Genomic DNA, 24884 nt, shown 5'->3' with positions numbered 1-24884 from the left:
AGAAATCTAGACGCACCCTAGCGGCAGCAAATTACATTTGCTTCCAGGGCTAGTAACATTCTAAACACACAATGAAATGTCTAAAATGGAAACATTTGTTTTAAGTGATGACATGTTTGTGAAGCAGGTGCAAATATGCAATCTCTCTCTAACGCATACACACACACACACACACACACACACACACACACACACATACACACACGCGCGCGCGCGCGCGCGCCATTCTTCCAAAACACACTTAATTTGTTGCAAACTTCTGCTTTGATATATTGGGAACCTTCGATGTGCAGGACCTTCGGAGAAAAAAAAACTTTGCGTCATTTTAGTTAATGAACGTCAGCAACACACGCGGTCGCAGGTGCAGAGGGGCGGTGAAAGCGTACCAACCCTCTCCTCACACCACCAGAGACGCGCAGAGATACATGAGGCGGGAGATTCAGCATCAGGTTGTTGTCGATGTTTTGAATGAGGAAGCGATGTCATACCTGAGTTGCAGGTGTCTTGCGGAGTCCTGAATATGGTTTGCCAAGGGGTCTACCTGAAACAGAAATAGTCACATACTTGGAGAAACTATTCAGAAACTGTTTTGGTCAGTTTTATGTTTTATCTGGCAATAATTGCAGGATAATACAATAGTGAGATTCCGCTCTGAGAATCCCCGCGTTCTGTGAAGCCTGCGCGGGTTTGTTTGGAGACATGAACGGCACTCTTTTCAACCGCACCAATCTCCTCACACAAGCACACGGAGCCCTTATCAATGGAAGCAACGAGCTCACGGACACGCTCGTGAGATGCTGCACGGGAAATGACAGCGATATTGTGGCCGCAAGCGACGGTGTTGGAAGTGGATCCCTCGCGCTCACACCTGATGAACGGAAGTTATTTGTGACGCGCGTGGTGCAGATAGCTGTGCTGTGCGTTCTCTCGCTCACTGTAATATTTGGGATATTCTTTTTAGGCTGCAACCTGATGATCAAGTCAGAAAGTATGATAAACTTCCTCGTGAAGGATCGAAGACCCTCTAAAGACGTCGAGGCGGTAATGATTGGACTAAGTTAGCAGCAGCCTGATTTAAAAGATAACCAGGAGTCTATGCATTATGCCTGAGTGAGCGCGGATAATTGATTTTTATGGGACTGAAGATAACCATGCAAAGATTTTTCTAAGCTATGATCTTTCATGTATTAAGAATGAAGACAAGAGTTTCAGACATGGGGGGCTTTTGAAACAGTTTGAAAAATAATGATTCGGTGAAATTGTGTAATAATGTTTATTAGGCTATATTGTCTGACATGAGTTGTTTACTATATTTTGTTTTCGTAACAAAAAATGTTTACATGTGTATTACCTCAACGTGATGAAAATTGATTGCCAAAAACTTAATATTGTCATGGCAAAATGACCAGTTGCTAGCATTTTACGCATATGGTTGTTTTGTTCACAGAAAGAAATATTTGTGATCTGTGTCTTCTAGAGCTGCAGAAGTATCCACGTTCAGTTTTGTTTAGCACGCGAGGGTTGAAAACATCCAAGATTTGTTGCACGTTTATTCCAATATCCCACTGCCATTACCGGGTGTTTTCATGTCCCTCAGCACGCGCGATGCCGGGTTGTCTTCGGTGGATGTGTGGCCACGCTTGAAGCACTTTTTAAGATTTAGCTGGATGCTGCATGAGTTTTGTATATTATGAATATGGGCCTACTTGTGCAGCATGCTGTTGTAATAAATATGCAATATTAAACTTTCACAGGTTTCAGTTTACTGATTTATTAAAAGATTTAGATGCATGTTTGTTTTGTATCAAATTTAGTGCATAACACTTGAAAATATCAAAAATATTAAACGTACCACAATTATTACTATTATTATTATTATTATTATTATTATTATTATTTAGCTTTTATCTGGTTCAATTGCTGAAAATACAATTTCACAATAAACCTGCTGTGCTCAATCAATAAAGTCAATTTTAAGGGATTGTCATGTTTCTCTTAAACATAAATGTTGCTCACACATAATAGTCAGGCTGCCTTGAATATAACCTATATTGTGTGTGTGTGTGTGTGTGTGTGTGAGTGTGTGTGTGTGTGTGTGTGTGTGTGTGCATGCGTGTGCATGTGTGTGTGTACGTATGTTTCTGTGTGTGTGTGTGTGTATGAAGTCAGAAAGTTCTGGCCTGTTGTAGTAACAGTCACTGACAAAGCTATTGAGAGACTACAATGTTAATATGTTTTTCCTCCTCAAGTTTCCCAACTTCAAGTTATCCTGCTTTTTACATTTAATAGATATATATTTCAGCACTGTGCCCAAGTACAAACCACCATCCGTATTATGCTCAAAGTTTTCATATTCACTGTGGTTGCTATGCACATCACTGATTTGTTTTTCTTATATATTTTAATCCTACGCAGTGAGATAGATATGGGTGTTCTATAAGTCAACACAGTTAATGATATGCATTCAGTCTCCTAGTGTCACTTAATGTGATGTGTCTCATTACAATGTATCACATTCCAAATGCTTCAGATATGCTTCAGACTGTGGAATTGATTTGAATTGTGATTGTTTCAGTATGCTCCCAAGACACTGAGCGTGTTGATCCACTTCTTTGAAGTACAGAGCCACCACAGGGTGTTTGTCAAATGAAGTCTTTGCTGTGATCAAGTTTGAGGAACTTCTCACAATTCTCATGGGCCTATTGCAACTGTCAGCCATCCACAGCTTTCTTCAGTCAGTGAAAAGAAGAACCATAAATATTGCAGTAGGGCAGTTCCATCTAGCGAACACCAAAGTCAGTGCTGTATAAAATGATTTTAAAAAACATTGTAAAAGAAACCAGCAAATGTCTTTCAAAAATGTGTGCCATCTCTGAACTGATTTTGGACCCTTCAGTCTAGTTACAAAATCAGTTGGTAAACAGTACGATATAAAACAAATACTGACTATAGAAAAATTAAACTCCAAGGTTTGGGTAAATAATTGAGGGACACATGTATGGAGTAAATCATTTGACTGTTTATGACTTAATATTCAATACACTGTGCCATAAATTCAGTATAAAATGTTACTTTAATACTAAATACCTCTTCTACATGACCCCCCCCCCTTTCTAATACTAAATACCTTCCTCTTCTGAGAAAAATAGATGTGACTACTATATGGATTTATGGATTAACAATTTTGAGCAGAGAGCCCCCAGCAAATCCAACGACAGAAGGAAAGAACTAAAACTAGAACACATTATAGAACACATTATGCTAAAATAACTATTTTCACCCAAAAGAGCACACAGTGATCACCCCAATAACTCCAATGATCTAGTATTCAAAGATGCTTGTGTAATTTGCATAAGGGTTTGGTATCCATTAGTGATGTGTGTATTGGGGAGTGGCGGTTACCCTTTGTGAGAATGCAAAAAGAAATCACTTTGGAACCACGGCAAACTTGTCTTTCATAAAAAAAGAAAGTGAAAAAATACATGATCGTCCTCTGGCACCAAACAGTCTTGTTTACCCCCATGATTAGATTACTGCTCACGTCAGCTTAAGAATCGGCACTGGAAACTTGATGAATGAATATTTTTTAAGGTTATCTAAGGTCCCTGTTTCTTTAGTATTTAAAGTCCTCTAATGCTACTTTGAGTATCTACCCATGAATATTAAAAACTAGAGAGGCAATGCAGAAAACCTCCACCAAGCTTACATGTAGGCTGTACACAGACCACATCCAGCCAGGTCCTTCACGGCATCAGCAACTTCCACTGTGCTCCGTCTATCCTCTTTTTAAATGGGGATAACACTACTCTCGTCCCCATCAAATAGCTTCTCAATTATTGATGTATTGAACATTGGTATGATCAGATGATTTTCAAATGTAAAGGATCTTTCAAGGAGAGGTTTCACTCCACTAATTCCTGGGGATTTTCCTCACACTGTAATTTGCCACAGCTAATTAAAATCACTGTGCAATACCAATACCTTTGACTAAATGAGATGTGAAATGCTAATCAGGTTTTCAACACAGATCGACAGGTGCAGTGAAGCATAGTCGAGGTAATAGCGAGGTCGGGTGGCAGCGGTACCTGAGGGGGAGGAAACTAGATATCGATTGGCTGTGGGTCATTTTCTGTCTACTCTACACTCTGTAGGCCATATGCTTCAAATCACCAATCAACACATTTAGCAGAATCAGAATCGTGTACGAGTGTGAAGTCGTGAATCAGTGTCTTACAGTTTTTCTCCATTGGTTTGGCTCTTGAAACAGAAATTACATTCTCAAAATAACATGGACAAACCTCCAAAGTACTTGCCAATTGTTCACAACAGAATTGAATTTCTCATTCATTTCATCAAATTGCAAATGTCTTAGTACATGTCTCAATGTCTCAGTATATCTTTGCAAATGATTACAGTTTTTCTCGATCGTTTTGATACCTGTGTCAACTCTGACATCATGTTCTCAAAACAGTTAACACCCGTGTCTGAACAAAAACACTCTGGTCAAAATGACACATTTTGCTTGCAAAAGGCTGTTACTCTCTCAAAATACTTAAAACATGCAGCAAAAGCAAATCTTGCCTTCAAACACTACAACTTGTTGCCAATTCAAAAACACTATTTAATCAATCATTACACAATGGACAACAAAATGCAAAATCTAGTTCTCAAAATGAGCATTTTTGCTATGTCTGTTCCATTACTTTGTAATTTTTCTGGTATCAGAAAAAAACTGTGAAAAGACAAAATGTACTGAATAAAAACTGTATTTGTAATAAAATAATTTATTTATTCCTCCCAAGATGTAACTGTCATTGACATGTAAGACATACAGAAAACACCTAGCAATATACAGTAAATTTCATTGAACTACAACTTGTCATTTTTCATCGAAATAGACCTGCAGTAAACACCTTTTGTACTGTTTCTCCAACAAATAGGCAATACAGTACTTTGTCTAAATGTGCATTAGATCCATACTTGCAAATAGCAACACAGAAAAGACATCTCTTATGTATAATGAATGATTGCTGATTGAAGAATTGTGCAAAGGACAGAGATTCAGACTTATGCAAGGAATCTATACCACCTGTGAAAAGATGTTTTCCTTTTGTTTAGCATGGGAAAACCAATAGAGTTTGGGGCTTTTGAATGACGCCTGTGCTGTTTTGCAAAAAGGTTTGTGAACTGTGTGAACCCAATGAAAATGTGTGAACACATTCACAAGAGATGACTTCTGCTGTGCAAAGAAAGTGGTCATGAAGACAAATTGGATCCCAGTTTCCTTAAGCAGGTCAAAGCAATCAAGAAAAACTGTAAGTAAGTAGCCTCCCTATAGCACAATTTCCAAGTGAATAGATCTTGTTGGTCTAAACTGATTGTTGATTCTCAGTCTAATGGTTGTTCTCTCCAAAACATGTCAGCATCATTTCATTGTATAAGTCATCACATGCACAATAGTCTGTTCAATTGTCAAAATTAGTCAAGAACATAATACCATGAATACCATATATATATTATTTATATATTATATATTTTCACAGCACTGTAGGCTACACATAATTTCCCTTGTTTTTTGTTTATGTGTTTATATTGCACTATATTGCACTACACTTTCTTTTTACAGTTTTTCTCAGTCACTTTGGTACATTTCTCAGATCAGAATTGAAATTCTCAAAACTACCTGTTCAATCTTCACATCATTGTGTCACTTGTGCACATCAAAAAAGCACAACATTTCTTTACTCTTACCGTAAAATCCTTTTTCCGTTTTATACACAATTATATTCTGCTAGCTAGACAAAAAACGAGTACAATAACCCAATCAATCATGAAGTCAATGAAGGACTGGGCTAAGACTGAGAGGTGGACATGAGGGATATTTCAATGGTGACAAAACATCTAAACATTTTGACTTGCAGTGCTTACATAATGCCAAAGGGACGATGCATTTTGGGGGCACTGACTATTGATATGAGAAAGAAATTTAGTTTTGACACATGAGTGAACTGTTTTGGGAGAGATATGAGCTTTTGCAGGTGAACCATGGTGTTGTGCTGAACTGTAAGACCGTTTTGCCAAATGATCTTAGTGTTTTGAGAATGTAATTTCTGTTTCAAGAAATGAGCCAAACCAATGGAGAAAAACTGTAATCAAATCAGTGCTCTGAGCCAAAGATAGCAGTGAGGCATGATTGAAGGAGTATTTACTCTGTACATAAAAGGCCCTAATGAAGACAGTTGTGTCTGGCTAATTAATTATAATAATAAATTAACACATTTGAATGGCATAATTACTAGCCAGTTATGAAGCAGTGGCAGTGGCTGATTCTACAACAGACCAGAACTTTCTGCGTGCGTGTGTGTATGTGTGTGTGTGTGTGTGTGTTTGTGTGTGTGTGTGTGTGTGTGTGTGTGTGTGTCTGTGTGTGTGTGTGTGTGTGTGTGTTTGTGTGTGTGTGTGTGTGTGTGTGTCTGTGTGTGTGTGTGTGTCTGTGTGTGTGTGTGTGTGTGTGTGTGTCTGTGTGTGTGTCTGTGTGTGTGTGTGTGTGTGTGTGTGTGTGTGTGTGTGTGTGTGTGTGTGTGTGCGTGCGTGTGTGTATGTGTGTGTGCAACAGAGAGATAGATAGAGAAATGAGAGTGACATTGAAAAAGTCACTGCGCTGTACGGGCTGATAGGGACTGGTCTGTGGACATTAGATGTTTTTCTCTCCCCAGCAACAGCCTTACATTGTTATGATGACATAAAATGGTGTTTCTTAACTGGTCTGGCCTTGGGACTCTCAATTTTCCATGGCGACCCATATTTTTGCGTTCATGCCAGCTGATACGATGAGCTATGTGGTAAGTTGTGCAAAGTGCCTGTAGGCCTAGTTTGGAACATGTTGGTGTTAGGCACATTTGCACAGTGCCTGTAGGCCTAGTGTGGAACATGCTGGTGTTAGGCACATTTGCACAGTCCTCAGATCAGGTGTCGCCTTTCAACGTCCTTGACAGGTTTGTCTGACAGTGCTTTGTTTCCATGTGACGTTTTAGTTTTGATGGTTTCATTCCCTCATGTGCCAGCAATTCACTGCGCACCACATACTGGGGTTTCTGTCCCCTTTTTTCCTCAATATAAGTGAATCCATACTTCAAATATTCAGGGTCGTTTTGCCATATTTACCACTAAAATGATGACTAACATGACCTGTCACATAAACATCGTCTATGTCCATGGCATCAACTGGTATACAAACAAAGTGTATCAAAATAAAGGTCCCACATTAGATCTGATTGGGTAGTATTTTAAATGGCCCATTTATTATTTTATTTTTTTTAGACTTTTGAGTCCAGACTAACCAGTGAAGAAACACTGACATAAAAGAAGCATAACATCTGCTTGATGTTTTTCTTTTGGTTTATTTGTGTTTTGTGTGTAAATTGCCTTAATGAAAATGTAGATGTGTTTTGGTTTCAAATCTATTTAATTTCAAATCAATACTTTACACAAATTAATTTTGGATGGTTCCCAGATGGTAGATTGATGGTTCACTGAGTGGAGTGTGAATGTAACAACGCTCGCAAGCCTAAAAGCATTTCTCTCTTTCAGCCCAACTCTATATCTCTTTATCTTTTATGCACACGAACACACACAAACACACACACACACACACACACACACACACACAACTTGCTCATTTAGTGTCATTGATCATGCTGTAATTGTGATCTGTAAATAGCTCATCAAACGGATTAGCATCCATCTTGGAGCGGAGGTGATCTTAAGATCACATTCCTCCTGTGGACTGATGGCGAAGAGCTATGCACTATAAGTGCCCTCGCTGAACTTGCTGTCTCTCTTCGTGCGTCTCTCTGCACCACCTCGTGTGTTTGTCTCTGTCTCTCTCTCATTCTCACTGCCCACCCACCCGCCCCCCTCTACTTGTCTCTGCGAGCTGAGAGGAGAGAGCGCACTTGGTAATTAGTGTCTGTGCTTACTGAAGTGATTTGGCTTTGATTCTACTTGATTAGAAACTGTGACAAGCAAAAACAATTTCTCTCTCTCTCTCTCTCTCTCACACACACACACACACACACACACACACACACACCACACACACCACACACACACACACACCACACACACCCACTACACACACACACACACACACACACACACACACACACACACACACACACACACACACACACACACATACACACACACACATAAACACACACCACAGGGCATGCACACACATACATGCATCGCCAGGCATTTTGGAATCACCAATTATCTCATTTGCATATTTTTTGGGTACTTTTTGGCAATTTATTCCATTCCACTTTTTTATAAACAAGGAAAGCTAGCTAAATTGGTCTATTTGTGTATTGAATTATTTTTGGATGATAGTTTAATCTGCAATTAATTTATTGTAAGGAAACATGTTAAAAGTGCATTTTATGTTTGCAAACCAACAGTGCGACTGAAAAACAGCCGTTGTTTGGAAGTTCTCAGTATTCTGCGAGGGCGTGGGCTGCAGATGTGTATGAATGGCAGGTTCTCCCTTTTGGAACAACTTGCGCCCCTGCTGTGCCATCTACACCCTCCAGAATATCATCGGGGATGCACAAGCAGACAAACACATTACCCATTCCGTGCACAATTGGTTCTACATGGCTTCAGAGCCTTCCCATACCAGCAGAAGCCAAGGACTTCGTCCACATCATGTGCTGTAACCCTTTTCTCTGGTGGCTTTGAAATCAGACAATGGGCCAGTAATCCAGCGTGCCTCCAGAGGGCAGGTCAGATCAGACAGTTTTGGCCATGACACCATCCTTCTATATCGTTTTATAACATTTCAAAATAACATTTCATAACTTCAAAATAACATTTACTAAATGAACCTTACATTTTTCAGTAGCCATAGATGTGTAGATTTGAACAAAATCTGGTTTGGTTCTTAACGGGAGCATTTATTGCCTGAAATATCCGATTTTGTTTACCACGCTCGGAGTTATAGTGCTGGCCTGATGGGTCGCCTATTTACACCGTTTCAACGGCACATGAACGGTTAGACCGAGAATTCTCGTCATGAAATTAATCCACTGGAGCTCCAAGCGGTTGTGTACACGCAGCCTTACAACACTGTTTACAGCTCTTCGAGTCACGGTAAAATGTCATTTTTGGTACATAGCTAATGTAGATACACCTATGGTGTGGGTGGTTGCGTTTCTTTAGGAGTCCGCTGTCTTGGTTTGTATAGAAATGGATATTAAGTGACACATACACGCAAGACGGTGGAAATACGGGACCGACGGTATTAGGGGGAGTTCCGATAGTCCCTTTAAAGAGAGTTCCATTATCAGCATCATAGTTGGCCCCACAAGGCTTCCGTTTTAACATTCCATATGTTATCTTAATGCAGAGGAAGTAGATTGGGAACCAAATAGAACGTTCAAGCATTGTTTTTGTTTTTATTATTGAAAGGGTCTATTCATGGGTTTCACCAGGTCCCTTTCCACAGGTGTATAAAATCAAGCACATTGATTATCAATGCAGACTGCATGGTGCTTGATTACGTAATACACCTGTGGAAAGGGACCTGATGAAACCCATGAATTGATCCCACAGAGTGTACTCTTGACCTCCACTGGAACTGCCACTCAGACACCCTAAGATACAGGCACAAAGCCATTGAATCTACCCTCCCAACCGTGCGTCATATCTATAGAGTTCTTGCGAGCCAGTACGACCCTCTTGGGGTCGACTATATCCTTATACAAATGAGAGTCAAGATCATCGTCCAGCACTTGTGGGGAAAGGCATGAGAATGGAATGACCAGAACTTTCTTCATGACCACCTGGAAGCCACGCTTTCATGGGAAAGGGAGCCCTCTGATCTCTTTCACTGCGTCTTACTGTATATGGTGTATACTTCTGTACTTACAATACCTCATTTGAGTGCATGAGTGCGTTCACACTGAACATTTCCGATGACACAAAGTGCACTGCAAGTACCTGGATGCAGTCATAATGGTCAAAAAGTTAAGCGTATGGACAGTTTTCACCCTCAACGGACGCCATCTTGGCTACATAGCGGAAGTGGAGTAGTCCAGTCATTTTAAGCCAAAATAAGGGTCAACGTTGAACAAATTGCAACAGAAGAAAACTTAACTGATTTTGTATCCTCAATATGTCCTGAGTAAGGGGAAAAAACCCCGAAGAATCCCAATAGGGGAAAGTTTAGAAAAAGACCTAAATATACCCTATTCATGCACCTACAGCAGGGGTTCCCCGAACTTTTCAACCCGCGACCCCCAAAATAACCGTGCCAGAGACTGGCGACCCCCACTATCCCTGGATGTGACTCAAAAAATTAAATAAAATGTGCGCACCGGCCATACGCACTAGGCTTATCCAAACACGGGCTTAACGACAACACAAAAGAACAGAGCAGCCTGTTATGATTTCACATATAGAAATTTACTATATGATAAAAGCAGAATACCTTAGTCAAAAAATAATATCCATGTAACATGAGTGCACATTATTGCTGTCGTGCAAACTTAACTTTGAAACATTACTTTAATTTCCATTTTAACAGAAGAATATCTCAGTCAGGGTAATATCCACAAACTGTTGTAAACATATGTACATTGTTGCTGCGCAAATTTACATTTTGGCAACTATGTTTCAGCGTTAATCTCATCTAATGAGATGGACGCGCGCTATGCGCAGAACACAGCAAGTCCATTCTTGGTTTAATTGTGGAGACGGCCACAGATCATCCTTCACATTTAGACGCGATCTGTATTTGTTTTAAAATATATGTCAGTACATAGAAAGTCTCTTCGCACAGGTATGTGGAGCCAAACGGCGTCAGTACGTCCATCGCGGCCTTGAATAGCTGTGGATATTCCCTCTCGACTGAAATCCAGATCACCATTTGAAATATAAAAATGTGAAAATACATTCTGCTGCAATTAGTTTTGGGTCAGACCTTTGCCTGGACTAGCTCCGTTGTGGTATTTATACAAATTAGCTATACATAATTACATTATGCCCTGTTTGCCCATGTTAACAAACAATTTCAAAATACATTTTTTGTTTGTCTTGATGTAAGTAATCAACTCAGTAATTTTCATGGTGATATGTGAAGGTTAATTTTTTTTCCCTATTTGTGTGAGAAAAATACTGTATAGGCACATAAATAGGGAATATTTAGGTATTTTTCTAAACTTTCCCCTATTGGGATTATTCAGGTTTTTTTCCCTTACTCAGGACATATTGAGGATACAAAATCAGTTAAGTTTTCTTCTGTTGCAATTTGTTCAACCTTTTTTCATAAAATGACTGGACTAGAGGGAGCGTTTTCAAACTCGTAATAATCACGGTTGAGGAAGCTGGAGCAGCAGCAGTGGAAAACACACTTTATAGACGTACACACGTTAGAACCTAAACTGCTCATGTTTTCACACAGTACAACTATAGACGACACCAATAAAGTTATATTTAAATGTTGAGATTGCCATTTCCGTTAAGTGCATGGAGTTTTGATTTCGATGACACTATTCTGTTGAAATTCAAGCACTACGTGAGGAAGCACAGAGCTCACTGTATTAAAGTGTATTGATGGAATTTGACAGACAGACTGTCTCGCTGTCTCACACCTCAATCAGTGGACCCTTCCTAAGCCACCCAAGACCTTCACATCTTTTGTGACACATCAGAGCAATCTTACGGTGCGGTTGCATATGCCATGATGATTGACATTGAAGGTATCCTAAACCCAAAGCTCTCAGGTCATGTCTCATCTGAGAAATACTTTATGGTCATGAAGCTTTTTACCGTAGATTTCCACATTATAGTCTAGCAAAGGCATCAGTCTTCACTTTGATTCCTTTCCAATCACTTTCCTGGTAAATGAATCTAAACTGCACAAACATAATCGGACACACTCCCAAAGACTCTGAGATCAACACAAGGTGTAAGCTGTAACAAAAGTTCAGAAACTCAAGTATGCTTTTTCTCCTGAGTCTATTGACTGACTGTAAGATAAAGATAAAAGTTCCCAGACAGGAGGAAAGTGTGTAGTCTAAGGTTCATTTTTACCCATGGTCGTTCTATACACACACACACTCCCACATCTCACATAGAACAGACTGAGACCAAACCGGTGCTCATTATAGCTGAATGTCACCTGATATTGACAGCGAATATGTGGTAAATGTCAGACTCAATCAGATTCCATCTCAGACTTAAATATTTGTGTAGTGTGTGTCTGTGCATGTGTGTGCGGGATCGTGCGTGCGTGCGTGTGTGTGTGTTTGTGTGCGCACACCTACATATATTTTTGAAGCTGAAGTTAAACTTTTTTGACAGAAGGCAGGCCTATTTTTAGTAAAACTGCTATGGAATTTTGTGGCCTTTACAGTAATACACATGGTCTCTATCACGGCCACCAAGGTACCGCAATCTGATTGGAGTTGCCATAGGAACCAGCAGAGGCAATGGTTACACCGTGGATGTGAACATGTCTTTGTCTGTGACTGAGTTTGTTTGTGTAAAGGAGTGCGCCCGAGCGGATGGTTTGTCAGACTGAAGGATGTAACAAATGCTGCTTTGTAGTCAAAAGGCTTTTCTTTTATTATTATTTTTTAGGCTGCCGGCAGGTTGGTACAAAAACAAAACAATGATGACAGACAAACAAACACTTAGTCAAAATAAGAAATAAACACAGGGACGATGCCCACGCATAACTAGGCCTACCTCTGAGGTCTTTTGGCATGACCTCTCGCTACAAAGGAATCGCTCGTTTGAGCTAAACAGCCCCCATTTAAAACACAGGTCTCAACCATGTACCGATATAAATCAATTAATGCATACGCACAATATTTTGGACAACACAACACCCAGGCAATACACATTACTAAGAAACATTCATGTGAATTAACTGTGTCATTTAGGATGAAAATATAAACAGTCTTGACACCCCTGCTCCAATAAGCGCTTCTCACGTCAAAGTGCGAAAAGAACGCACAAAAGTTCTCTGTGCCTTGCACCTCAGTTTGCTCCCCCATACCCGGAAGGCACTACAAGCAGGCAACAGGTAAGCTTGTTCATATATACATCTCCACATACAGACCTAACATTTCTCTCTATCGGCTAGTAAGCATTGATGTTAAAAATGCGCGCTTATCTCTTCACATCACCGTACAGATAGAATATGCTACAGTCCAGCCCAGAGATGGATTACTGCACGGGCCTACCGGGCCCAGGCCTCAATATCAACAAATCAGGATGTAGGCTATGAATCTGATTGAATTAAAGTATTGGCCATCCCCAAAATGCACCAGAAAACAGGAAATCACATCATACAAATTAAACATTTTCTGGGGGAGGACCCCCAAACCCCCCTTCCCACATATGCGACAATTAGTGGGGGGCCCTTAATACAACTGGGCCCAGGGGCCCGAAAGTTCATAATCGGTCCATGGGCCCAACGCACATCGCGTCCTCATTTCACGTACATACACTCACATAAACATGTTCCCGTGTGGAATTACCTTTGCTTTTGACACACAGCAGGTCTTAAACACAAACACAACTTCACGTCCCCCATCAGTGTTACAACAAGAAACATAGCGCAATACATAGGCTTTCATATTCGTTCGAAAAAAGTCATTGTTCGCTGCAGCCGGAAAACTGCCTTTGTCCGTGACAGATGCGCTGCACTCTGTCACAGTCTGTGTGTGTGTGTGTGTGTGTGTATGTGTGTGTGTATGTGTTTGTTTGTTTGTTTATTTGTGTATGTGTTATCATTAGAAAACAGTAATTAATATGGTCAACCATGAAAAACAACATCCTGAGTGTGACACATTCTCAATTGCCAGCAAAACATTTACAACCACTAATGCCATGCCATTTGGCATGATGCAGTAACATTTACTCAAATGAAGTGCCATTAGCCTAATCTACCGAGACCTTGCTTTGATGGGATGTCAATGGGCTCTGATTCAACGTTAACTTATCTCAGGAAAGTCTGACGAAGGAGCTTTTAACTGAGCCTATCTCTGCCTTCGATTATTAATACACTCAGTGCATTTTTAACTAGAGCAGCCGGGCAACATCAGACCCTTTTCCCTGTGTTTGATCAGTAAAGAAAGTGAAAAACATCCTGCATCCGGATCCTGATCATCAAGATGTGGTGACCCGCTGCCTTGCATGATCATTGCTTTTTAAGTTATGTGAGCAGACACACACTCTCTCACACACACACATGGACAGACAGAGCTGACAATAACACCCTCGGCCCCTTACTGGGGGGTGGGGTCACTGGCTGTTCTTTAATGATGGATTGATCCCTGTTGTACTCTCTTTTCATGTGCATGGTTGTGCTGTTTTCAATTTTGCACTGTTTACTATGATAGTTTGTCGTTAATGTTGGTTCTCAGGATAATTTTACCTTATTTGGATAAAACAAATAAAAACTTCAGACACAATCCTGCCTGAACATGCCTGTTAATAACGGGGCATTGTTTTCAACAAAGATGTATCTATATTTCCCGTGAATGTAAATTCCTAATTAATTTGTTGCATTGCATCGTTAATTGCAGACGTCTTCTCCAACCGAATCGCTGTTCTTTTTTTCTTTCTAGATCGTCCGTCTTATCTCTATTACCTCTCTCTCTCTCTCTCTCTCTTTCTCTCTCTCTCTCTCTCTTTCTCTCTCTCTCTCTCTCTCTGTCTCGCAGCAAGTTCCCTACACGTTGTCAGTGGCTTTTTATAAATAGAGGCAATGCCTTCAGATTAAGACGTGCGCCTTGATTAATTGCAGGTTTTGAAGCCCCGCAGTGATTTCGGGCGAGGACAGTGTGGGAGGGCGAGACAAAACACCGAGGAATGAGGGAGGGAAGAGCAGGGAGAGGCAGAGTGTGAAAGAGACTTGAAGTTGTAATTAGTGGCGCTCTGTCAGCGAGGTGACAGGTAAAAGCCCACCTGTCTGTTAAAATTTGAATGCCTCTAAATAGAGAAACCTAACTGCCGTCCGCACAGGCTAGCCCTGTATGATTTGGGAAATTGAAGACAGGTATGTAATTGTGTCAGTAAGGGATTTTGATCAGGGTAGGCAGTATGGCACATGTTCGAAAAAGTATGTTTCGACAGCAGCAAGCTTGTGAGGACGGCCCTTTCAATGTAGGCCTACTTATCTGCAGTTGCAAGTTCCCCTGTGTGTTCACTTCAGAGAACAACTTTATCTGGCATAGAATTCGAGCGCGCTTATGTACGCGCAAAGGCGCGCTGCGCTGCGAAGAACTAAAAGTTGGCTGACAGGCAAACTTCCTGTTTGCGTCCTGCTGCCAGGTAACTCAAGAGGTTGTCAAGCGTGCCGGTGACTGTGTTGGTTAAATATATAATAGTCCATGCATTAGCAGCCTACATGAACAGAACATGGAATGGATTAATGATGATTATATGGAGGTTCAACAGCAGGCGTCAAATGTTCAGATTATCCAGCAACCCGTGAGTTATTTTTTTAATTATTATTATTTATCTGAAATTAGCCTACAATCAATCAATACTCACTAAAGGAATGACTATTTCAGACATGTATTTCTGGACAAATATTTTCAGAATTTCACAACTTGATTGATACTAGTACCTAATTTCAATGGAAGGTGTATCTTACTGGCCAATAATCTAGTAATAGATATTTAGATAACTTCGCAAATAATATTGCCTGTCATTCAGTGAAATCAGTCACTTTGTTTTCTTGAGAAAATTGCTACTTGGATGCAGTTCTCCTCAGTGTGTCACTACCTCCTCTGAAGAGTTAAAAAAAAGTTGTCATTTGCTACATTTTCAGGCCCCCACACTGATGCCTTCTGGACATATGTGGGGGAATGGGAGCCTCATTAGGGCCAGGTTTCAATCGCCTCCTCCACAGAGCCTGGAGGGAACCAATGTCCACCCTCTCTCCCTGTCTCCATCTCTCCCCCTCTCTTCCTGTCTCCTGGCTGCTCCTGCAGGCTCCGGCACTGTTGGAGTTGTGAGTCTTGAGGCTGAAGTGATGTGCTGTAACTCCCCTGCGTGTGTTTGTCTCTCTCACAGAATTCTCAGCCCACCACCATCCTCCAGCACCTGCCCTTCTCCATGGCCCCTCCTCCACCTGCGCTGCGGCCCGGCCATGTCAGAGAAGGTAGCACCACCGCATGTCCACTGCCTCTGAGCTTGGGTTAATGGATGTAGACACACACACTCACTCACACACTGCACGCACACACACATGCAGTACACACACACAAACATACATACATATATACACATACACACGCACACACACACATGGCATGCACATACACAGACACACAGCGTTAACCGTGGCTCAGTGTACACATGTGTGTAAGTGTGTGTGTGTGTGTGTGTGTGTGTGTGTGTGTTTGTTTCAGAACCTGTGTAATAGCGGTCCTAACCTCCCCACCTCTCTCCATCCAGTCTTGCCCTCCACAGCCCTGTCTCATTTTCAGTGAGCTCAGCCTCTGCCCTCGGTGGATTTAGATGGGAACAATATCCCCTCGCCTGCTCCCTCACTCTCTCATCCATGAAGAGAAAGAGAGAGAGAGAGAGAGAGAGAGAGAGAGAGAGAGAAAGAGAGAAAGAAAACTACAGGGGATATCAAGTTAGGCTTCATGTTGAGACTAGTGCAGCACCTAGTGGATAGTAGATGCAGGTGTAGGATATTGCAGGCAAGTGTGTGTGTGTGTGTGTGTGTGTATGTGTGTGTGTGTGTTTGGAGGTATGATTGTGTGTTTGTCTGTGTTCTTCAGATCTGGTTGAGTTGATGATGATTCAGAATGCCCAGATGCATCAGGTCATCATGAACAATATGACCATGTCAGCGCTCAGCAGCTTTGGCTACTCAAACAGTCCATCACCAGAGGTATGTGTGCTCACGTGGATACTCACAATTAGAAAGTTATTAAACCTTTAAAACTAGTACAATTTCACTCTATCTCCAGACAGTACAATATCCACGGCCTGTGGAGGAAGAAGACCCAGAGGTGTACCACCACCACTACCCCCCTTCTCCCTACCACACTTACCCAGCTTGGATGCCTTTTTCTCAGCCATACATCCAGCCCCTGGCCTCTGTCCTGCCAGCTAACTCTGAGCCCCAGGAGAGCAGGGAGGAGATACAGCCTCCACCTGAACCCAGAGACAGGTGAGAGGGCATGCACGCAAGGGACACGGACACACGGACACACACACACACGCACACGCACTCGCACACACACACACATTGTGTTGATGTGTCTAACATTCATTATCAAACAGGAGAGCTGTTCCTCCCCCTCCTCCCCCCAGTGCAACAGGGACTGTTGGAGCAGACATCCCACCTGCAACAGGTGACACAAACACACACACAAAAATAACTCCTGACCATAAGATGTACTCCTGTAACATACATATTGTTGCATTATAATAATATATTATGATGCAGGTGGAAAAGACTTTCTCTATGTTCTCTCTCTCCTTCTCTCTCTGCCTCTCTCTCCCTCACTCTCTCTCTCTCTGCCTCTCTCTCTACTCTCTCTCTATTTCATCGCCTCTCTAGAGTATTATGATGCCACTGAGAGGAGACAGTGACAGGCAGGACTGTTGACACGACCGAGACGCAGCACTCTAAGCTGCAGGAGCAGTGGGAATGTACGACACCCCAGCAGTCATTATCTCACTGGCCCATGCAGTCCTCTACATGTGCCAGTGTACATCAGCCGGACACGAAGAGAAAAAAAAACATGGTTTATGTACATTGCTGTAACATCACTATTTATTTCAACAGCTTATGTGTTCTGAAAAAGAATTATATCACACAAAACTAACATCCAGTATGAAAGGACTACCCATGTGAAAACAATGACAGATCATATGCTTTGCCTTTAATATTTTTTATGTCATGTCCTCCCCTGTAAACACTATTTGTCATATCCACAGATGTATAGCAGACATATCTCTAACTACTCCCACTGAGCAGGACCACTAGGACCCTTGAAGGACTGACAAAAAAAAAAAAACATCATGTATCTGTATATTTTTCACTATTGGATTATCTGAAACAAATGTATTTCAGATGTGCTTTGTCCAGTGATTGTCCAGGAGAGGTCAGTGTGACATTCCCTGTCCCTTCCATCTGTCTAATTGTGTTGGCAAAAGATCCAGTGGCAACAAGGCAACAAGGAAGGATCTAGAAAACGTTTTGAGAGAATTGTGTGTGTGTGTGTATGGGTTTGGTGCGTTTGCGTGATAAAAAAAGGTATGGTGCAGGTCAATGTGTCTCAGCACATGTGTGTGCATAACTCTGAATTTGAGTCCATTTATTTATGCTTTGTCTATCCTGTGTGTGTGTGTGACATTCCTGTTGCCATGACCTGAATAACTCTGAAGTATCTTATGCTGCTTGCTTATGTAATGTGCTATGAGAGGTGAGCTGGCACAATGCAAGAATGATGAGACCGTGACACGCACACACACACAGACAGACAGACAGACACACACACACACACACACACACAGACACACACACACACATAGCCTATACACCAGGGCAGAAAAATTAAGATAACAAGCAGACAATCTTTAATGATACAATTGTATACACATTGATAGCAATATACTTAATAAACAATATTTTATCAAAAAGTTTAATGGAATAATTGTGAATTGTTTTTACATAATGAAAAAAAAGAGAGTCTCCTTTAAATACAACTTTAGGGCATATCTGCTCACAATAGGAATAAAATACTACATTAATGAGTTTAAAAGAAACAACTGTCCATTGCGATAAAAGAAAATACTACAGAGAGATATCACTGCAGTTTTTGTGTCCTTTCCCCAGCCCTCGCCATTGCACATGGTTTTTGTCCCCTCTCCCTCTGTGTTCTCTCTCTTGTGGCTAAACAAGTAACAGTGACCCTTTCAACAATAAAAACAAAAACAATGCTTGAACGTTCTGTTTGGTTCCTAATCTACTTCCTCTGCATTAAGATAACATATGGAATGTTAAAACGGAAGCCTTGTGGGGCCAACTATGATGCTGATAATGGAACTCTCTTGAAAGGGTCTATAGACCCTTTCAACAATAAAAACAAAAACAATGCTTGAACGTTCTGTTTGGTTCCTAATCTACTTCCTCTGCATTAAGATAACATATGGAATGTTAAAACGGAAGCCTTGTGGGGCCAACTATGATGCTGATAATGGAACTCTCTTGAAAGGGTCTATATACTGTGTGTGGCCTAATTCTGCTTTCTCACTGAGGAGCGCCTGCAATTGTTTTTCAAGAGTCTCCACTCTGTCTTTTAATGCAGCATTTTCCCTCTGCAAATGATCTATTTCTGTCATACATAAATCAGTTCCAACAGATATGTCACGATGAGATTGTGATTGATATTCTTGTAGGCATACATCCATGATCTCCTGAGTTTGGGCAGTGGACTCTCTTCTAACAGACCTCTGGTATCTCGCCAATCTGTTTGTATGTGACTGTGGCTGTGGCTGCTTTTGGTTATGGGGTAGAAGGGTTGGAGCATAATCAGGGCTCAAAGGGTCATCGGATGGCTTCCCTGCATAAAGACAAAAACATATATCAATAAATGCAGTAGGCCTAGTAGTGTTTTGAAGACCATCTATGTCAAACTTCTCTAGCTGCCTAATAAGTGACTATTTAAACACAACTCTGTAAAGACGTTTATGAACATTAACTTCATTGACTTCATAAGTCCGTGTATTAGGGCCTAGACAGCATTAGTTTTCACTAGATGTGCATCGGAATGGGTAACCCGGTGTCGGCAGGCATAACTGTTACTATGTTGCAAGCAAGGCCGAACATGGCGTTATCCACCAATGTCGCGATGGCATCGCTAGAACAATTTAAGTGGCTAAGTGAAATAACTTCATGAATGTACTAAGTCAATGTATTAGACTGTATTCGTCTTTACTGTGTGCCTATGGATGCGGGATAACCCCGGTGTTACCGGATATACGGTTTCTGAGATTCTGAGTTTCCAGGGCGGGGTTTAGCGTGAATATTTATGAACGGAGGATGTCGTGCGCGAGTGCCTAGACGCCCATTGCTGAAGCGTGAATGAAATGGAACTGAAAATGTTGTCAAAGAAAGTAGAAGACCATGGCGTTTTAACACGTTTTTGGATGTTGTCATGTGTTATTAATGGAAAGTATGACTATGTCGTGTTCGAGTTTAGATGCAATTTGGCGTTATCTTGTGTCGCAGCCAGTCAAACAAAACTTTGTGTCAGATTCAGTGGGTCGCTTACCATTAAGGATATTGGCGATTTTTACACAGTAGGCCTTGATGGTAGTCCTAGGCTATTATGTTTTTTATCGTTTTGATTGTAGCCTAGCCTCTGTGCATCTGTAGTGACATGTAGCAACATAGCCTACAACACAAATGTCTGTGCAATAAATAGCCCATGTTACACGCCTGTGTATGTCCTAACTCTGAACAAATGGCATCCTGTCATTGCCCTCATGCACATGTGATATGTTATTCTGAGACATAATCTATAAAAATGCATACACATAACTAAACACACAAAAAGTTGTGAAAACAATGTATTGTATTAGTTATTTACAGCCAGGACAAATAAACTGTCCTTCAGTGTCAGGCCAGTTTACACATTCAGTGGTAGGCCTACCAGCCCTGGCAGCAATCACATTTTATCTTCAAGACAAAAAACATTGGCTTGACATCAGTATTAACTCAAAGTTGTAAAAAAAAACAATATTATCATACCAAAATACCCACAGAGTATTGTGTGCAAGGAAAGGATACGGATATACAAAAACAAAGTTTGGGTAATCAGCCTTCAAAGGGCAGAAATGGGGTGCCCTGTCTATCTATTGTACAGCAGTTTATTCTTTTCCATTTTAATTTTACATTGTAAGAGGGAGTCTGGCCAAGTTAGCCTAATATTCTTAGGGAATACAACATAACAGCAGATTTGGTCGAAAATGTAAATTCAGGCATGCATATAGAACAGCATGATATGAGCCTGTCTGGCATCAAATACACGAGTGGAGTGGTGTGTTTTGGTGAGTGCTGGTGAACATATTTTCATCACAGCAGGCAACTAAGTAACTTGTCATCTTGATAATATGATAAACTACAATAAGAAAGCAACATAATTCCGTTGTCTGTTTCTCTGTTCCTACCTGAACAGTAAACTTTCAAAGCGGTAAGACCTGCTCAAAATGCCATTAACTCTATTAAGAGTTGATGAGCTTTCAAAATGATTTTGGAAACATTATTTTAAGGTAAAAACTCTTCAGGGGTCCTTTATGCATCACATGACTCATTTGGGGTTTGAGGGGCCAGTTTACTACCTGTTATAATCAGCCCATATGTAGTCATTCACCTCAATCTGATGAACTTTACGTTATAGTCCCTCCCCCCATCATCCTCATTGAGCACATAGGTTCTTGTAAAGTGCTACTTAATTGCATTTGTAACCATTACCTTTTGAATATACAGATTCTATATGACCATACCCCACATTAATAACATTAACCCATTCATCTTGTGTATCTGAAGGACTTCTGTAAGTAGGCATTATCCATGTAAAGCTAGACAGTGTTTGTAAGGTAATAAAGCATATTGACTTAATGTAGTTATGACCTTTATGGATAAACATAACCAATATACTGTAAGTGCATGGCCCATATTGATGCCCTGCTTCCCTAATGGTACAATAACAACATGATTGTATAAAACAAGTTTTATTATTTCACAAGACTCCAAGATATCAGAATGTCCAATAAATCATGATCTGTTTTGGCAACAGAGGTAGCTGGGCATTGTAATGCAGCACAAGTAAATTTGTCAAACTAGCTAACATGTTTGTGTAGGCAAGCATGCGTGACCAAACCTCGAAACTCATTGGACATCACACACAAAGAAAAAAGATGATGTACTGACACTTTAAAGTAATCTACCATGATGTCCCACTGACATTACAACTTTAAGTGCTAAATAGCCCATTTAAACAGGGCTTAATGAAAGTAATAACAATTTGATAGGCTGTAGGCTAGCCTGTCTAGGCTACACAAGATCAAAACATACGCCAAATTGCATAATCGTACTCGACCACCAGTGGTCGTCGAAATTGTCACGTTTTCCCACAATAACCCATATCAACATTCAAAAACGTGTTACAATTGCTGTAGTCTTATAGCTTCTTTACCAACATTTTCAGTTCCATTTGAGTCACGCTTCATGAATGCTCTCTAGTTGCGCGCGCACGACAACCTCCGTTTATAAATATTCACGCTAAACTCCACCCGACTCCACCCATGGAAACTCAGAATCTCAGAAACCGTATATCTGGTAACACCGGCAGGCATAGTTGTCAGTAGTTAGACCTTTGGCCAAACGCCATATTATCGCAATTGTATCGCTAAAGGCTATCGTTAAAGTAGCCTAATTTAGCCTACTACCGTCATGTGTATCTAAGTGAAACTGACATCATATTTCATTTAAATTAGCACTGTATAGCCTACAAATCAGCTTTGTGTAAGCGATGAATCCTACCTGATATGAAATGTATGCTGCAAATTCTTGAGTTGCTTGTTGGTATCCACCCATCTCGCTTGACAGCAGCTATCCAAGCATCACGCTGAACGTTTTCTTTTGGAAAACGGTAGACCTTAATTTGTGACAGTAAATTTGTTCCTGGTCTAAGGGAACACCCAACCACAGAACAACACGCTCCTCGTTTCGATATTGACATTTTCGTTGAGCAGACACTTCCATGCGTTGCCGTTAGGCTACAGTGTATCAGCATTCGCCTTGAAGTTTAAAACCGGAAACCTTCTAGGGGCTAAGGGACTGTTCGTTATTTATTGAAGGGGCCACCGGAGGAAAATAGGGGAGGGTCATGTATTTTTATTCTTTGTTGAGGGGAGGGTCACGTAACTTTTTTTTCGTCTAGGAGGTGGTGTCACTCATCTTTTGTATTCATGAAAATAGCAAAAAATCAAAGTGGCTTGTTTGATTGTTGATTTCTGTCGCCATATAACGTTCTCTTTCGTTCCATAGCTGTCAACATTGAACAATGAAAATAAGGGAGATGTCCCGGGTTTCTCACGCAAAATACGGAAAATGTCAACATTCGTCCCCATGTTGGAAGGGTTGGAGCAACAAAGTAGCCTACTTTATTCACGCCTAACAGCCTATATTCATTTGGTCAACTTTATCCAGCCCTAAAAAAGCTAAATTTACCTTTGGTTTACTTGTAGTTTACCGTGTAGCCTAACTTTAAAGTGTGCATGCTTAACATAAAGCATACTTGTGCTTCATTCATCCACACATCCAGCTCCTAACGTTTTGACAAGCATTTCTACCAATTTACTTTGTTCCTGCCCATTTCTAGCTTTGCTGTCTCCATCCTTTCTGTTTTTGTTGTTTGCAAAAAAATATATAGTATTGGTAACAAGCAACAAGTGCAATGTGTTAATCGCTGTCATTCTCTCTCCTGCGCAAACAAAAATGTGTTATGTTCCAAGTAGCAGTGCGTAATTCTGCTTCATAAAGTTGCCAGTTTATGGTCTACAGTGTATAGTTGGTAAGTTATGGTAGGCCAACTTAGAGTGAATATACAAACAGGGGAAATTCTTTGTCTACTCGTAGCTGATTATAGCCTGATAGGCAGGTGCGCACGTAGACATACGGCCGAACACTGCAAGCGCCAATGAATCGTGCTCTCAGGACAACCACGTCGTTAACTTAAATAGGTTACATCACTCTAAGTTCGCATTCAAGCAAGCAAAACGATGATTTGAATACATCTGTTTCACTGGAAGGGCAAGGGGGTAACAACAGGACAACACAGAGACAGGCCAGATGGCAGGACTAATGTTATGATATAGTAATATGGGATATTCTACGGAAAAATATTATAACGGCAAGACAGCGGGGGAAAGTTAAAATACGTGATAAACCCGGAAAAAGTTGGCATGATAGGTATTTTTGGTCCCTGTGATTATTTGTGAAATGGTGCAACGCCCTTTTCAAGTCATTTGAGAAGGAGTGGTAGCATGCAAGCTCCCAAATTGACGCTCGTCTGAGAAATGGAGTTTTGGATAATGTTCAGCTTCGGCAGCTTACAATGACTGAGAAAGCCTAGAGACGAGTCCATAGCAACCAGTTAATGTGTTGAATTTGTTATTACCCATGTGAATACTAGAGGAGTAACTTATTTCAAGTAGGCTAATGCAGTTGCAGGAAGTGTGCATTTAGTTTCCATGCTTATTGTGTTTCCACAACAATATTAGTGAGTAAATCTACTGAAATGGCCACCATCTTGGTGAAGTGTGATGTGTAAGATCAGAAAGCAGAGGTTGATTTTATAACGGTAGCCTAAGTCAATGTGTTTTCATAGCGCTTAAAGAGCGTGGGCGAAAGACATCGACGGGGAGGGTCATGTCTTTGAAAATTCTGCTGGAGGGTCGTTGAACATTTTCTTGCAAGCAGGGGAGGGTCATGTAACTTTTGTTGAAGCGCTCAAAATCCCTCCGGTGGCCCCTTTTATAGACCCTTTTTAACAATAAAAAGAAAAAACAATGCTTGAACGTTCTATTTGGTTCCCAGTCTACTTCCTCTGCATTAAGATAACATATGGAATGTTAAAACGGAAGCCTTGTGGGGCCAACTATGATGCTGATAATGGAACTCTCTTGAAAGGGTCTATAAATAACGAACAGTCCCTAACTGATGTCATGAAAATTCCTTGAAACGGTAGTCCCCAAACGTTTTCTTCCGAGGGCCAGCTCACTATGCTCTAAGAGAGGGCCAGAGACTCGGAGTATATCAGTAACCATAAATA

General features: G+C 40.9%; 2 protein-coding genes across 2 annotated transcripts; both read left to right on the top strand.

Annotated features, from left to right (window-relative positions):
- Positions 1–661: 661 nt before the first annotated feature.
- Positions 662–1062, top strand: rprml (reprimo-like). Its single transcript, XM_076265011.1, has one exon. The coding sequence runs from the start codon at positions 700–702 to the stop codon at positions 1060–1062; it is 363 nt and encodes a 120-aa protein (XP_076121126.1). The 5' UTR covers positions 662–699.
- An 11364-nt stretch (positions 1063–12426) lies between these two features.
- Positions 12427–17631, top strand: LOC143102816 (proline-rich protein 29-like). Its single transcript, XM_076266628.1, has 6 exons — positions 12427–12450; positions 16096–16183; positions 16812–16930; positions 17031–17206; positions 17320–17390; positions 17600–17631. Exons 1-6 carry the CDS (start codon positions 12427–12429, stop codon positions 17629–17631), a joined length of 510 nt encoding a protein of 169 aa, XP_076122743.1.
- Positions 17632–24884: the final 7253 nt, after the last annotated feature.

This window comes from Alosa pseudoharengus, unplaced genomic scaffold, assembly GCF_046254945.1.
Source record: "Alosa pseudoharengus isolate Yale_2024_CS ecotype anadromous, Long Island Sound unplaced genomic scaffold, YU_APseudo_1.1 YU_APseudo_1.1_scf_4, whole genome shotgun sequence".
In the NCBI taxonomy this organism is placed as follows: domain Eukaryota; kingdom Metazoa; phylum Chordata; class Actinopteri; order Clupeiformes; family Clupeidae; genus Alosa; species Alosa pseudoharengus.
The sequence above is the reverse complement of the archived record's forward strand: the minus strand, read 5'-3'. Positions and strand labels throughout refer to the sequence as shown.